The sequence below is a fragment of the Palaemon carinicauda genome, chromosome 35 (genome assembly GCF_036898095.1).
Source record: "Palaemon carinicauda isolate YSFRI2023 chromosome 35, ASM3689809v2, whole genome shotgun sequence".
NCBI lineage: Eukaryota > Metazoa > Arthropoda > Malacostraca > Decapoda > Palaemonidae > Palaemon > Palaemon carinicauda.
In genome coordinates this window covers 15,549,886-15,567,246 of record NC_090759.1, presented here as the reverse complement: position 1 = coordinate 15,567,246, position 17,361 = coordinate 15,549,886, and the positions used below count along the sequence as shown (strand labels likewise).

The following is a 17,361-nucleotide window of genomic DNA, read 5'->3' as shown; positions in this document are numbered from 1 at the left end:
GCATTCCCTCCGTTCAAGATTATAAACAAAGTTCTGCAGAAATTCGTCTCGCACGAAGGGACACGGCTGACGCTGGTTGCTCCCCTTTGGCCTGCAAGAGAATGGTACACAGAGGTACTTCAATGGCTAGTCGACTTCCCCAGGACTCTACCTCTAAGAGTGGACCTTCTACGTCAACCACACGTAGACAGGTTGCACCCAAACCTCCACGCTCTTCGACTGACTGCCTTCAGACTGTCGAAAGATTCGCTAGAGCTAGAGGCTTTTCGAAGGAGGCAGCCAGTGCGATTGCCAGAGCTAGAAGAATTTCCACTCGTAGAGTCTACCAGTCTAAGTGGGAGGTCTTCCGAAGCTGGTGTAGAGCCAATTCAATATCCTCTACCAATACCTCTGTGATCCAAATAGCTGACTTCCTTCTTCATCTTAGGAATGAGAGATCCCTTTCAACACCTACGATTAAAGGGTATAGGAGCATGTTGGCCTCAGTCCTCCGCCACAGGGGTTTGGACCTGTCTTCCAACAAGGACCTTCAAGACATTCTCAAGTCTTTTGAGACGTCTAAAGAACGTCGTCTTTCCACTCCAGGCTGGAATCTCGACGTAGTCTTAAGGTTCCTTATGACATCTAGGTTCGAACCTCTCCAGTCAGCTTCCTTCAAGGATCTTACCCTCAAGACTGCTTTTCTCGTTTGCCTTGCAACAGCTAAGAGAGTCAGTGAGGTTCATGCCTTCAGCAAGAACATTGGTTTCACAACCGAATCAGCTACATGTTCTTTTCAGCTTGGATTCCTAGCAAAGAACGAGCTTCCTTCACGTCCTTGGCCTAGATCGTTCGAAATACCTAGCCTCTCCAACATGGTAGGTAACGAACTAGAGAGAGTTCTTTGCCCTGTCAGAGCTCTCAAATATTATCTGAAGAGGTCTAAACCTATTCGAGGACAGTCAGAAGCCTTATGGTGTGCCATCAAGAAACCCTCGAGACCCATGTCCAAGAATGGGCTTTCGTACTATATAAGGCTTCTGATCAGAGAAGCACATTCTCACTTAAAGGAGGAAGACCTTGCATTGCTGAAGGTAAGGACCCACGAAGTAAGAGCTGTAGCTACTTCGTTGGCCTTTAATAAAAACCGTTCTCTGCAGAGCATTATGGATGCAACCTATTGGAGGAGCAAGTCAGTGTTTGCATCATTTTATCTGAAAGATGTCCAGTCTCTTTACGAGAACTGCTACACCCTGGGACCATTCGTAGCAGCGAGTGCAGTAGTAGGTGAGGGCTCAGCCACTACATTCCCTTAATCCCATAACCTTTTTAACCTTTCTCTTGAATACTTTTATTGTTGTTTTTATGGTTGTTACGGTAGGCTAAGAAGCCTTCCGCATCCTTGGATTTGGCGGGTGGTCTATTCATTCTTGAGAAGCGCCTGGGTTAAAGGTTTGGTAGAGGTCCTTTAGTAGGGTTGCAACCCCTTGTACTTTGGCACCTTTGGGTTGATTCAGCCTCCAAGAGGAACGCTGCGCTCAGTAAGGAAGACGAACTTTAAATAAAAGGCAGAGTAACGGTTCTATTCGACTTCCTTACCAGGTACTTATTATTTCATTGTTATTTGAGATAACTGTTATATGAAATTTGGGATACTTAGCTATCCTTTAATCATGTACACTGGTTTTCACCCACCTCCCTGGGTGTGAATCAGCTACATGATTATCGGGTAAGTTTAATATTGAAAAATGTTATTTTTATTAATAAAATAAATTTTTGAATATACTTACCCGATAATCATGATTTAATCGACCCTCCCTTTCCTCCCCAGAGAGAACCAGTGGACCGAGGAATAATTGAGGAGGTGTCAACAACAAATGATTGAGTACCTGGCCACAGGTGGCGCTGGTAAGTACACCCCCTTCTAGTATTGTGATAGCTGGCGTATCCCTCCATAGAATTCTGTCGGGCAACGGAGTTGACAGCTACATGATTATCGGGTAAGTATATTCAAAAATTTATTTTATTAATAAAAATAACATTTTATTATATCCTGTGATTACTTTCCAGTTAATTTGAAAATTAGTAGGCCCTTCAATATTTTGCCAAAAAATTGTGTGGCATCCAGTGTTGGAACAAATGTTACTACCTTTGTAACATGAAAAAGTCATATCTCTAATTTTATAATAATGAGATGAAGGAAGGAGGAGCGACTGTACTTGAATGGTTGGTGTGATTGTTTAATATGTGTTTTGTGTTGTCAATGGTACCAGTAGATTGGGTTTTTGCGTGTATTGTACCACTATACAAGGGTAAGGGAGATGTGCATACGTGTTGTAATTCAAGGGGTATTAGTTTGTTGAGTGTAGTTGGAAAAGTGTATGGTAGAGTACTGATTAATAGGATTAAGGATAAAACAGAGAATGCAATCTTAGAAGTACATGGTGGTTTTAGAAGAGGTAGGGGTTGTATGAATCAGATTTTTACAGTTAGGCAAATATGCGAGAAATATTTAGCAAAAGGTAAGGATGTGTATGTTGCGTTTATGGATCTGGAGAAAGCGTATGATAAGAGTTGATAGGGAAGCAATGTGGAATGTGAGGAGGTTATATGGAGTTGGTGGAAGGTTGTTGCAAGCAGTAAAAAGTTTCTACAAAGGTAGTAAAGCATGTGTTAGGATAGGAAATGAAGTGAGCGATTGGTTTCCGGTGAGAGTGGGACTGAGACAGGGATGTGTGATATCACCGTGGTTGTTTAACTTGTATGTTGATGGAGTGGTGAGAGAGGTGAATGCTCGAGTGGTTTGACGAGGATTGAAACTGGTAGATGAGAATGACCATAAATGGGAGGTAAATAAAGTTGTTGTTTGCGGATGATACTGTACTGGTTGCAGACGCGGAAGAGAAGCTTGGCTGATTAGTGACAGGATTTGGAAGGGTGTGAGAGAAGGAAGTTGAGTTAATGTGGGTAAGAGTAAGGTTATGAGATGTACGAGAAGGGAAGGCAGTGCGAGGTTGAATGTCATGTTGAATGGAGAGGTACTTGAGGAGGTGGATCAGTTTAAGTACTTGGGGTCTGTTGTTGCAGCAAATGCTGGAGTGGAAGCAGATGTACGTCAGTGAGTGAATGAAAGATGCAAAGTGTTGGGGCCAATTAAGGGAGTACAGTAGTAAACAATAGAGGGTTGTGCATGAATATAAAGAGAGTTCTGTATGAGAAAGTGATTGTACCAACTGTGATGTATGGATCGGAGTTGTGGGGAATGAAAGTGACGGAGAGACAGAAATTGAATGTGTTTGAGATGAAGTGTCTAAGGAGTATGGCTGGTGTATCTCAAGTAGATAGGGTTAGGAACGAAGTAGTGAGGGTGAGAACGGGTGTAAGAAATGAGTTAGCAGCTAGAGTGTATATGAATGTGTTGAGGTGGTTTGGCCATGTTGAGAGAATGGAAAATGGCTGTCTGCTAAAGAAGGTGATGACTGCAAGAGTTGATGGGAGAAGTACAAGAGAAAGGCCAAGGTTTGGGTGGATGGATGGAGTAAAGGAAGCTCTGGGTGATAGGAAGATAGATGTGAGAGAGGCATGAGAGCGTGCTAGAAATAGGAATGAATGGCGAGTGATAGTGACGCAGTTCCGGTAGGCCCTGCTGCTTCCTCCGGTGCCTTAGATGACTGCGGAGGTAGCAGCAGTAGGGGATTCAGCATTATGAAACTTCATCTGTGGTGGATAATGTGGGAGGGTGGGCTGAGCCACCCTAGCAGTACCAGCCAAACTCGGTTGAGTCCTTTGTCAGGCTGGGAGGAACATAGAGAGGAGACGTCCCCTTTTTTGTTTCATTTGTTTGATATCGGCTACCCCCCAAAATTGGGGGAAGTTCCTTGGTATATGTATGTATGTACCCTTTAAATTTGAAGGTATCCTCCCTTCTAGTTTCATTTATCACCTTAATTATTTGTCCTCCCCTGAAGGGTACTGGATCACCAATTTGAAACTTTGTGTTTGGTCAGTTTTGCAATTAAAATTTATTGATGCATTAACTTATGTTTTTACTAATTACTTTGAATAATACAGTAGGTTTTGTTAGGTGTACCTGACAGACGCAAGGCATTTTGCGGATAAATCTCTTAAATTCAGTGAAAAGTATAAGTGCCTTTGAAATAATCTTAAGATATATCAAACTTATTAGCATTTACTTTTTTAATTGTAAGGCTAACATGTATGGTAAGACCCTTGAATTATCTGATCTATGGAGGGGCATATCAGCCATCATGAAGTCAGCAGGTCTCTTATAAAAGAAATTCATACTCTGTTGTTTTTGTGTTAGATCTGCCACATCAAATTCAATTCTCTAGCCAGAACTAAGATTTTGAATATCAGTGACCAGTTCAAAAGGGTTCAATCCATGAAGGCCATTGCTCTTTTGCATCTAAGATATCTGCTTGGCTAGTAGAGGTTATTAATACAACACTCGTATTTGAATGAAAAATTGTAGTTTCTTTTAGGAATTGAGCCTTTTAATGGACAATAGATTATATTTTTTTTTAACTTCCATGGGAAAAAGTAAAGATTGTATGCAAAGAAAAGGAGTTACATTGTAGTGAAATAATGAACTCTTACCTGTTATTCCACCTCAATTTCATGTGTGCATGTAAGCCTTGCTGTGTTGATATGACTACAGTATTGTTTTTGTTTTTAACTCAAAGAATTAAGGGACGTAGGGAAGATTGATTCGACATGTTATATTTTGGCCACTAACACATGAAAAAGCTTTCCTAATATTGTTCGAAATATGTTTGGACAAAATTTATAGAATTTTTAGGATTTTCTGAAGAATGGATCATCCATACACCGTTTCTTGTATTTTTTTTTTCATTCAATTTTTATAAATGGAATTGAATTCACTTTACTTCAGTTTTATTGCTAGTTCACTTATTCATGTAGCACCAGATGCTGAAGTTTTTATTTGTCAGTATATAAAAAAAGTGTGAAGAATTGGAGAGTTAGTTACATTACGAAAATGTTAATTTCCACGCCACTGACAGGAGGAGCTAATGAGGATTGAAAGAGAAGCTGAAAGATCTCAAAGAAGTCTATCTGAGGAACTACAGGCTGCCAAGGAGAAGTACAGAGCAGAGAGACAGGCTATTGCTGATAAGATAGTAAGTCATAAATCTGTTAATATTATATAATGTATATTTGTTTCAATTATATTTTTGATTCATGCTGGCAAAAACATACAGTACAGTACTATGATTATTTTATTTCAGAAATCCTCCTACAAAACAGAGATGGAGAAGATCTTTATACAAATGGAAGAACAAGAGAAACGTTCAAAAGAGGGTAAACTCTTCCAGTACAAGTATGAAACTGCAAAGAAGAAATTAGCAGAGACTGTTGCTGAACATAATGAGCTTAGGAAATCAAATGAAGATTACCAAGAACAGGTATGGTCATATTAATGTTAAATTACATTTACTATGCACACAAGACATTTTAGATTGTAAGTTGAGTTCGGAAAATAGTTACCTTATTCAGTTAACCTTATGAGCTTAGTATTTGGCAGTTTTGGTAGCATTCCAGTCATGATGTATTCTTTAAATTTCATTTACAAAAACTGAAGTACTTTATTCCTTGTTCCAATATTGATGTTGGTAGCTATATCTTCATCATAACTGCTTTTGTGTCACCTCTGTACGTCTCATTTTGCTACCTTACTTTTTTGTATAAATTGAAGACTGGGGTGAGTTTATAAAATTTCGTTTGAAAAAAAAAAGATTCTACTCTTTAAGCATCATACATTGTTTTGCTTTGCATATCTTAAAAGGGGTACTGCTTATAGTGTCCCTCAAGATGCATACTAGAAAAAGTACTAAAAGTTCATTGTTTTGAGGGTTGTTTTTCATAACCCCTCTTTAGCCTTATTGGAATTGTACAATGTTCCTTGCTTTGAATCCATTACCTTTGGTCGTCTTATTTAGTCTCGAGCAGTTTTCTGGAGAATGAAGCTCGGTAAATTTTAAATATCTGACTTACCTGGTAGTTATATATATAGCTTTAGTCCCTGACGTCACGGCAGAATTTCAAAACTCGCGGCAATCGCCGATTGGGTAGCCAGGTGTACCACTGGTGCGCCCTCTACCCAGGTACCTAGAACCATTCCAACTATTCCTCAGATCTTCCCTGCCGCCTCACCGGTGACATCGTTGGAATTTCGCTCGCTTTGGCCTGTGTTTTTTGCAGTTAATTTGGTGAAGTACACTTTGGCTTTGGCTTTCGCTCGTTTTGGTTTTTTTTTTTTTGGTATTTTCTTGGCACTGATTAGATAATAATGTCTGACTCTTCTTTGAGTATTAGGAGGTTTGTGAGAGGATGTAAGACCCGTCTTGCTAAAGCTTCTTTAGATCCAAACTCTATTTGTGTAAAATGCAGAGGTAAGTTTTGTGAGTTGGACGATCGATGTGATATGAATATGTTCGTAAGCTTGAAAGGGATAGGATCAGGAGAAGTAAAAGTAAGTCTCGCTCTTCTAGGGATAGTTCTCCCCGCCTTGTTAGAATACTGTATAGTATTGAACCTCATGATGGAGAAGACCTGACTACTAGAATTAACTGCATGCCTAGTATTACGAACACTATGGAATTGTCCCGGAAGATCTGAATGTAAATGGTGGTCAGAATTAAAAAAAATTTATGAAACCTGCATGATGAACTAATTGAATGATGGTGCCAGAGATTAATATCTAGATCAGGAATAGGAAATTTAATAGACCGTAAGTTCCTGTCCAACAAATTAAGATGGGAATCAGCAGCTGAAGACGAGATAGGAGAACATTACTCAAAACAGGGTAGAATGAAATAATTAAACCACTTCTTCAGGATAGATTGATCACCGAAAATCTTAAAAGACTCTTAATAAATCAATTTTTTGTGCAATTGAAGAAGACATAGACCTAATGTGTTTCTCAAAAGTAAATTTGCTGTCGAGAATCACACCTAAAATTTTAACAGTCATAGAGTTAAAGAAACTGTATCAATGCTGAGATCCGGATGTTGAGGAGCCACTGTCCATAACCTACTTACAATCATACTTTGAGTTTTTTAGGACTGAACTTCATACCCCATAATTTGCACCATGCACTAATTTTAGCTAGATCTCCATTAAGGGATTCAGCAATCCTAGATATAAATTCAGGTGATGGAATTGATGCAAAAAGAGTAGCATCATGAGCATATTCCACAAGCTTGTTTTCTAGGTCAAACCACATGTCTTATGTATATAGTATGAAAAGTAATGGCCCAGAACACTACCCTGAGGAATACCAGATATCACATTCCTATACTCACTTTGGTGCCCATCAGCAAGAACTCTGCGATCTATTACTTGAAAATTCAATAATGATGCTAAGAAACGATCCACACACTCCCAACTGTTTTGAGTTTGAAAACAAGGGCCTCATGATTAACTCTGTCAAAGGCAGCACTAAGATCAAGGCCAATCATACAAACTTCCCGACCACAATCAAGGGATTTTTGTACAGCATTGGAGATTGTAAGAGGAGTATCATGTACTCCAAGGCCTTTATGAAAACCAAATTGCAAGCAAGGGAACAGATGATTACTTTCAGCAAACCTATCAAGACGTTTTGCCAAAAGACATTAAAAAACTAAATAATAAGGGAGTTGTGGAAATTGGGCGGTAATCAGTTGTACATTAGTTATCATAAACACATTTATGTAGTGGAGTAACATTACCAATTCTCCAACAAGTACTAAAAGCTCCTCTTCTTCTTAACTTGCACAAAATAATAGGTAACTTTGGAGCTAAGAAATTGGCAGTCTTCATAAAAAAAACAGGTAAAATACCATTTGGGTCTACACCTCCATAAGCATCAAGGTCCATCAAGAGAGCTTTAATTTCACGAGATCAAAAAGCTAAACTAGTTAGTTTAGCCTCAGGAAAACAGGAATGGGGAAGTTCGAGTTTCTCATTACTCTGCTTACTGTCAAATACATCAGCCAAAAGGGTTCCCTTTTCCTTTGGACAGTGAGTGACAGAGCCATCTGGTTTAAGTAAAGGAGGAACTGTTGCATCCACACCAAAGAGTGCAGATTTAAAGGTAGTCCACCGCTTATGCTCCGAGGTTGTACCATAAAGGGTTTCTTTTATGGTGAAATTGTATTCTTTTTCAGTTGAAGCATAAGCTCTCTGAGCAAAATTTCTAAGCTGAGCATAGTTGTTCCAGGTCAAATCTGATATGTTACCCTTCCAAAGGTGATAGACCTCCTGCTTCTCCAAATAAGCACGTCTACAATCATCATTGAACCATGATTTGCCCTTCACTTGGTACCTTAGCACAGAAGGGATATGCCTATCAATTACTGTATGTTGATTAGATTCTCATTTAAAGGGACAACAGGATCAACACTACTATACAATTGTGACCAATTCTAGTCCAAAAGATCATGCAAAATCCCATTCCAGTCTGCTTGAGATTAGATATAAATCTTACGCGAGTATGAAACAGAGACAGGCTGTTCAGTCTTCACTACTAATGAAATTAAGGAATGATCAGATGTCCCAACTGGAGAACCATCATTACTTGTTATAACTCCTGGGGAGTCCGTGCATACGAGATCAAGCAGTTACCAGACCTGTGAGTAGCTTCACTTGTGATTTGCTCACAGCCTTATTCAGAGGCAAAATCTAACGCTCTTAAGCCATAGCGATTGGTAGGAGAAAGAGTTTAACCACAACTTATGGTGATCATTGAAATCACCAACAAAGACAAAAAAGGCCTTTCTTTCATCCTTGTATCTTAACCATAATGGCAAGAAGACAATCAAAGATTCCGGTAGATTGAACACAAATAGAAGTTGTTATGCCTGCCACAAAACTTTTATTACCTGAATTTCATGATATCCACATTCATAGTAGGACTTATGAGAAGCAGGGTACTCAGTCCTAATATACGCCACTATTTCCCTGGCCCTAGGGATAGCATCGCGTTTCAACATTACTGGCTTCTTAAAACCAGTTATAAGGAGCTCAGATGAGTGCCGCATATTAGATACCAAATTTTCTGCGCACAAAAGAATACTATACTGTCTGGACGCAACTGTAAGGTATTGGATATTTGCATGGAGACCACGAATATTGCAATACATTAGACGACATTGACGAAATCTAGGACGTACTGGTCCCGGATCTCGCTCGGTTAATGGATCTAGACATCATAAGAATTAATGGTAATAAGAAAAGATACATCATACTTAAAAACTAAATTAACAAAAATGATGATAAAAACAATATGTACAGAAATATTGATAGAGTGATTGATCAAACCCATAGACTATAGAAAAAAAAGTCGGAAAAACTGGTCAACATGGAGGAGCCGATACACATGCAAGGCTAAATACCCCCCAGGATAGCCACTTCAACGAAAGAGAGGACAGTAAGGATGGTTTTGAGAAGAAGAAGAATCAGCTAAGGAAAATGATCAGATGTCCCAACTGGAGAACCAACATTACTTGTTATAACTCCTGGGGAGTCCGTGCATACGAGGTCAAGCAGTTACCAGACCTGTGAGTAGCTTCACTTGTGATTTGCTCACAGCCTTATTCAGAGGCAAAGTCTAACGCTCTTAAGCCATAGCGATTGGTAGGAGAAAGAGTTTAACCACTCCTTATGGTGATCATTGAAATCACCAACAAAGACAAAAAAGGCCTTTCTTTCATCCTTGTATCTTGACCATAATGGCAAGAAGACAATCAAAGATTCCGGTAGATTGAACACAAATAGAAGTTGTTATGCCTGCCACAAAACTTTTATTACCTGAATTTCATGATATCCACATTCATAGTAGGACTTATGAGAAGCAGGGTACTCGGTCCTAATATACGCCACTATTTCCCTGGCCCTAGGGATAGCATCGCGTTTCAACATTACTGGCTTCTTAAAACCAGTTATAAGGAGCTCAGATGAGTGCCGCATATTAGATACCAAATTTTCTGCGCACAAAAGAATACTATACTGTCTGGACGCAACTGTAAGGTATTGGATATTTGCATGGAGACCACGAATATTGCAATACATTAGACGACATTGACGAAATCTAGGACGTACTGGTCCCGGATCTCGCTCGGTTAATGGATCTAGACATCATAAGAATTAATGGTAATAAGAAAAGATACATCATACTTAAAAACTAAATTAACAAAAATGATGATAAAAACAATATGTACAGAAATATTGTTAGAGTGATTGATCAAACCCATAGACTATAGAAAAAAAAGTCGGAAAAACTGGTCAACATGGAGGAGCCGATACACATGCAAGGCTAAATACCCTCCAGGATAGCCACTTCAACGGAAGAGAGGACAGTAAGGATGGTTTTGAGAAGAAGAAGAATCAGCTAAGGAAAAGACAACCTCTTGATAAACCACCAGGTATCCATGGCCCTTCTATTAAGTGTACCCAACACAACATTTTAAAACAAAAGGAAGAAAAATAAATTATATAGAATAGTGTGCCCGAGTGTACTCTCAAGCAAGAGAACTCTATTCCCATCATATTCTTTACATAGGGCTGAGTTGTAACTAGCTTATGTTCTAAGGCTCTATGTATGATATAATTATATTGTAAACTTAATATATGTAATTTATTTTTACAGATAACCATGTTTAAAGAGCATATTAAGAAACTTAATATATGTAATTTATTTTTACAGATAACCAAGTTTAAAGAGCATATTAAGAAACTCAATGATAATCTTAAAAAAGAACAAGTGAAGAATGCTGATATCTCGGAACTCCATCAGCCTCTGAAAGAAAAGTTGAAAGAAGCAGAGCTGATAATAAGGCGCCTAGATAATGAGAAGAGAAGTTTAGAAGCCCAGGTCAAACTCGCCGACACCCAGATGAGGGATATGAAACGTGTAATGGACAGAGAGAAATTCAATGTAAGTACTGTATAGCTATTGTAAACGTCTCATCTGTGTATTAATGTAATAAGTAAGGCTAATATAGTCAGTATATATCCTCCTTTAAATCGATTACAAAAAAAAAAAAGGTTTTGTATAGATAGTTTTGAAGTAGAGTAATGGGTTTAATACAGTAGGAGAATCATATAACTTTTTTATGATTATCATTATGTTTACTGCTAAATGAAAGGCATTTTGTTTTAGTATTTCAAGGGTCAATCCAAAATACATTTTGATTCTTGATGTTTTAGAATATGATATGTAAGTGGTGCTCTTAAGGTATTGATAGACTGTAAGCAGTATATTCATTGGTAGTGAGAGGGCATTGTAAAAATATTAGTTTCACAGTACAGTATTTTTACTGTACTTCTTTCTATATTTTGTCTCGATGCACAGACTACTGTATACTGTACTGTAGTTCAATTTCACCCCAACTTAAAAAATTAAATTTTCAGGAAAATCGAGTTCCCATGTCAAAAAGCACTGCAAGGGCAACAGCATCCGAGTCCCAGCTAGTTAAGATAGCTGTGAGTAAACCGCGGGATGAAGATCCAAATACAAATATGGCGCAGTCTCAAAGGTCAACCAGAGCTACAAATAGAAACAAGGTTCTGCCGAGGGCAGTTTCGGCAGAAACAGTATGTAGTTCTGGAAATATCTTTTTCAATTTGGTAAAACACACTTGCCGATTTAGAAAATAAATGCTTAGAATTTTAGTTTGAATTACGAGTGCCCCATTATGTCAGATATTTTTTAGTATAAATAGATATAAATTATTCTTGAACATTATTATTTTTTATGTATATGATCAAGTTTGCAGGCTCCATTTAATATTACTTAGGGGTTTTCCATTTTATTGATGATGTAATGTGAATAATTCATAGAATGCAGTTTCAATTTAATTTTGTTGTCTATTAGGACTATCATTATTAGTTAGAAGAATAAGTAAGAAATATACCCATTAATTATGTTTTGGAGTTAACATATACAATACATTGTTTATAATTTAGTATAAAGAGTATCCTATTAGATATGAAATTCTCATTACATTAGAAAAGTAGAAGACACATGAAATCTCCTTTCCCTATAAAAAGGGAGATATTTTCAATACCAATAGAAGTTCAGTAAAATTTCTAGTGAAGAATCCAAACAATGTGCACAAACTGTCACTTAGAGCTCACAGTGGTAACAACTAGATATAATATAGATGGGTAACAAAAAATGTCAAATTTCACCTTAAGTAATCTGACTTTATCAGAGCTGTCTACAGTTTTCCACATAAAGCACACAATATTTAGTATGCTTATATGATCCCATAAGGTTATTTTGTATATTTTGTTTCAAACACAGTATACTTTAGAAGGTACTAATATAAAAAAAAATTCAGAAAAAGGGCAATATCACATTTATTGAAGTAAAATGAAGTCAAACGAGGGTAAATGTTGAATAGCAAACAAGTGAATGCCTGGTACGCATAATTGTATACATTTTTTTTTTATCATCCAGTGGATAAGGAAGAGATTTGCTACTTAGAGTTAATTTAAGTTGTTGAAATTTAGTACTCAATGATTCCTCTGGTATTATAACCTGAACGGATGGTCAAATAGTAAGGGTTTCGGATCATTCTCTGAAATGATATTTTTAAGGGACATGTCAAATCTGACAGGTTCCATAAGGTACCCCATTTTCCTTCCATGGATGCCAGCAACTCGGCTCCCCTCTTCCCACACCTAGGTTGCTATGTTATATTTTGAGTTTGTAGCCTAACAATGCATTTAAAAGAAAAACTTATTTGTTCTTCTATGTATACAAATCATTCATCCTTTAAAATAGGGAAATGTCTTCAGTAGAGTTTGACCGGCTGTTGAATTGGTTAACAAGGTAGTTAATGACAGGACGTGAGCACATCCGAGTAGTTCCGCCACCCACTTGACAAAAGCTCTTCACTTTTGTCTTAGGCTAGAACTAGTACTGTACAGACATACTGTTGCCCTCTAACCAAAAGCTTGGATCTTTTTATCTTTTTCTTGCAGAAATTGAATGTTGGCTGTTGCTATTCGTGGGTTTGGATGTGGAGATATGTACTTGGCTGGAAAAGGGTGGACATAGCAACTTGCGCATGGCTTAACCGGCTGTAGATCCACCCACTCTGTGTGTGTCTTGTAGGGAGCATGAGTGTCTGCAATCATCCTTGTGTGCCTAGTGTAGGTCATGGCCTATTTTGCAGTGGCAAGCCTATACCTTAAAGGGGACGAAGAGATCCAAGCTTTCTCCAAGGTTTATCTTGGAAACACCCAAGAAAACACCAAGGAGGTCTTTCACTTCTTCTGTTTCCCTCATTGAGTGCAAATGCTACCTTTGTTTCTGGACATACAGTACTTTTGTGGGTCAGTCTCAGGGAGATTGGAACTATGTGTCAGGAGCAAGGAGACCTCAGATCTACATCAACTGGCTTTTTCAGGTTCTGATGATGTGTGGGTTTCCCAGAGTTATTGCTGTACAGACCACTGCTGACAAGTAGGCTTGGGCCTCCATAGGTCTGTCAGGTAGGCCCTTTATACTTTATTGTAGAAGCTGGTAGTAAAGATTTCCTCCCTCAGGTGTCGCCAGTGTCTTTAAGGTGATGCCAGTGACTAAGGGCATAGAGGTGTGACCCCTGTGATGCCCCAAATGATGGTGCCTCCTGTAATACTGAATGAAAAGACACACCCTTCTATACCATTGCCAGTGCCGCGAGGAAGAGCTCTGGCACGTTGGCGTTATACCTATAATTGGGCATAAGTCGACACTGGGGCTGTAACCGTATATTTCCCTGTGCCAAGTGTTACTGTATGCATCACCCGATCTGGCTACCCATGCGTTTGCCCGTAACCCCCTCTCTTACTGTGGCTGTGATCCCAGCTCCAGTGTTTGCGTCACAAGCCCCAATTAGTACGCCTACCACCGTCCTTCTAACAGTGGTCCTCAGTGTTGTGGTTCCTGTTGGAGCAACCAGTGCAGTTTCTCTCTTCTTGGGAGCATCATCGTTGATGGTCGCTCGGACCTCGACGCCTCTGCTTGCTGAGCCTGAGGTGAGGGTTGACAAGAGGAAGAAACATAGTTACGTTGCCAACTGAAAAGAGGTTGAAAAAGCCCAGGATGGCCAATCTTAGTCTTAAGGATTTCCTCTTTTGCTTTCAATGAGAGAAGTACTCCCTCGTGGCTGTCAAAAGCTACCGTCTAGCCTTAACCATGGGGTTTTAACTGAAGGGTATTGTCATGAGGAGCTTCGAGCAGTCCTGCCCACGTCTGAACCTCAGGACATATTCTAAAGGATCTTACAAGTACCCCATTCAAGCCATGTAGAAGGGTGTCAGATTTAGCATTGGCGAAAAGAGTAGGCAAGTTGCATGGTCTCTTATTCAGTTACCCAAGCTGTGGTGTGGAGGTGTCCCTTAGTTTTGTGGCCCAGTTGGTGCATGACCCTAGGTTTGAGACTTTCTCCATAACCACATGACATTGGGTGTCGAATGGCGACCAAGAGGAAATGCTTTTGTGTTTTGTCAGTGCTCTGTGGTGCTTTTTAAAGAAGATCCAACATCCCAGGCCTGAATTGTCAGTTACTCTTTATCATTGGGCAAACCAAGTAAGAGATGTCGAGGAACATGATCTGTTTTTGGCTTTGTGAGTGTTTGCCTTGACTGCTGAGTGTCGAGGTACCAGCTAGGACGAGAGCTCACGACGTTAGGTATATAAGACCCACCCTAGCCTTTAAGAGGAATCTTAAAGTTGACCAGGTGTTGAAGGCTCGGTTGTGGAGACGCCAAACCACCTTTGTGCTTGGGCTTGTCGGGGCTGCTCTAGTAGCTGTGTAGCCAGCCCAGCTCCCATGGGGCAAGACGTACCTAGTCTATGGTAATGTGTAGATGAAAGTTTGGAATGACATTTTTTTCCCCCTCTTTTAGGGACTAAGCTGTTAAAAACTACCTGCTGGATCTAGCTTGATTCTCTTAAGGGTATCAACGGGCTCGGAAATTATTTTTGAGCTACGGTTTTAAGATTCACACAGTTTGATTGTTTATATCAAACTATTTCCTCAAAATTTTCTCGAATTGAGCGAATAGCTTCTTTAATGAATTTTTTTGTATTTTTTTCTTGTTTTATTTCATATTTTTCAAAATGCATCTTTTCCCACATTTTTTGAAAAAAAAAATAAATATATTATTTATTACCGAGTATAAGATACTGTATAAAGAATGCAAACAGTAACTTCGCAAAGCACTGAAATATCTTTTTTTTTATTTTTTTGTTTTTTTAATGAAAAAAAAAATATCACAGTTAAATGGATAAAAAAAAAACTGAGGATGAAATTCAAAAGTTACTGCTTGAAATACACCACAATCCGGCACTATAAAGGTTTTTGAATCCTTAGAATATCTTTAAAACTAATGAAGTAGATAGAATTTAGAATGAAAAATATGATTTTTTGAGAAAAACATTTAAATATTTATTTTTTACTTACCTTAATGATAGACCTCTTAGGTGATTGCTACAAGGCTCCTGGTCCCCTATCTTTCTGAATATATGTTATCCCCTCTTATGATATGCTAAAATTAATGATAAAGCTTACAGGAGAGGGGGTTATAGTTACCAACTGCTCATTGTTGCCAGGTTTAATTGCTTTAGAAGGCACCTGGTTTGTAGTCATCACCATCTTTTCGTAATTCCTTTTCTCTTTTGCTTTATATCGAGACATCCTCTTTCTCTGTTTTTCTTTGTTATGAATAGTATTATACTCATATCCTGCAGAGTCCTTAAGGAATAGTATCAATGAGCTAGTAATATAGCCAATATTGTGCTTAAGAGCTGCATCATGTGATGCACTGAACACGAATGTTGTTTACTTATTGGAATATGTGCTCTCACACACATTGTTATTGTTGCCCAACGTATCGTACAGAAAATAAAATATAAATGTAAACAAGTATTGACAAGTTTTTTCTTAAAGTTATGATGTCGGTCGTTGCTATGACGAGATAAGGAAATTCTGAGTATGTACGTGTGGACAAAATTACCTTTTTATCCTATAAGGAAGCTTCTAAATGACATAATCTTTCGTCTGGTAATGGACCAGACCTTTTACAGTGTAAAAATTATGAAAACAAAAATAAGTGACCAAATATAGCTATTTTCTTGACTGCCAATACCCTTAAGCTACACTTTTGAGCTCTATTCTTTAAATTATAGAGAAGTATCTCCCATCCTCCCTAAACTAGGAGGAGGATGGTGAAATATATACTAACCTGTTGATCACCATGAGCCAGCTATATTATTCCTGATTGCTAATCTCTTCGAGGGAAGGGATCTCTCCTTGGCCATGTATCAATTCCTTTTGTAAAGGCCAGGCCTTATCAGCCTATTCATCCCTTGAGTCGCCTCCTTGGTTCCTTACAGGACCAGGCAGAGTGACATTTCCAGGAAAGTAAAAGAACCAACAAATTCAATTATAGGGTGATTTCCAACCCACCAGTCATTAAGTAACCCTATTTTAAAGGACAAAAGGTATATATACGTGTAGGAGTAAATAAAAACTTTAAATTAAAAGTAATTTTGTATTTTTCATAGCTATACAAACCTGAGTCCTTTGAAGTTAAACTTTCCACCTCAACTACCCCTCTCAGGCCTGAGCTGAAGGTCAAAAGTTAAGAGCCTCTGACAAGTGAGGAGAGTGGAGCTACTCACCTGCGCTCATGATCTGCCATTAACTACCTCATTTACAAAGTTAATGGCCATTCTAGCTCCACTGAAGACATTTTCCCAGTTTTAAAGGACTCTGGTTTATATAGCTAGGAAAAATACAAATGTTAGAGTTTGATATTTTGATACGCTCATTACTGTATGTCGTTCAACTTTAACTTTATTGTTCTTTTATAGCTATTCCGACTATACAAGAGGGGAGACTGTTAGCAAATGGGGTATTGGAAACAGTATGCATATATTTGCTTTTTTCAGAAGAATTATATATCGGGTTTGTAAAAATAGCCTGCCTGGGGTATGCACTGAAAGAAATTATATGGATTTAAAGAAATTAATTTTTTGGGGTAGAGAATCCCTGGCATCAAAATTCAAAGGAGAAGACCAACTTTGCTCTGAGCGTCCATTTGAACTTGAGCATGAAATAACCATTACTTCATGAATGTTTACAGAAGTAGTGGTTTCAATTGTTTTCAAATTTGCAATTAGAAAATCACCATACCTAATATAGATATGATTCCTATTTCATGATTTGTTGAAGGAAACTGAGCCACTTATAGAAGAGGACTAAAAGGTTAACCGAGAAGTATGGATGAAAGAAAGAAATATAGAATAGGAATGGCAATAAAAAGAAAGGAAAGGACTAATAACAGTAGTAAAGTTCAAGCTGT

At 38.4% G+C, this 17,361-nt stretch overlaps 1 protein-coding gene across 3 annotated transcripts in view; it reads left to right on the top strand.

The window, feature by feature from the left end:
- LOC137627638 (uncharacterized) overlaps nucleotides 1-17,361 on the top strand; it is a 208,874-nt gene that overhangs the window by 129,884 nt on the left and 61,629 nt on the right. For all 3 annotated transcript variants that reach the window (XM_068358774.1, XM_068358772.1, XM_068358773.1), the window contains exons 19-22: nucleotides 5,022-5,138; nucleotides 5,247-5,423; nucleotides 10,706-10,936; nucleotides 11,413-11,595. In XM_068358774.1, coding sequence (XP_068214875.1) covers nucleotides 5,022-5,138; nucleotides 5,247-5,423; nucleotides 10,706-10,936; nucleotides 11,413-11,595 — 708 coding nt within the window. The remainder of the gene's footprint in view (nucleotides 1-5,021; nucleotides 5,139-5,246; nucleotides 5,424-10,705; nucleotides 10,937-11,412; nucleotides 11,596-17,361) is intronic.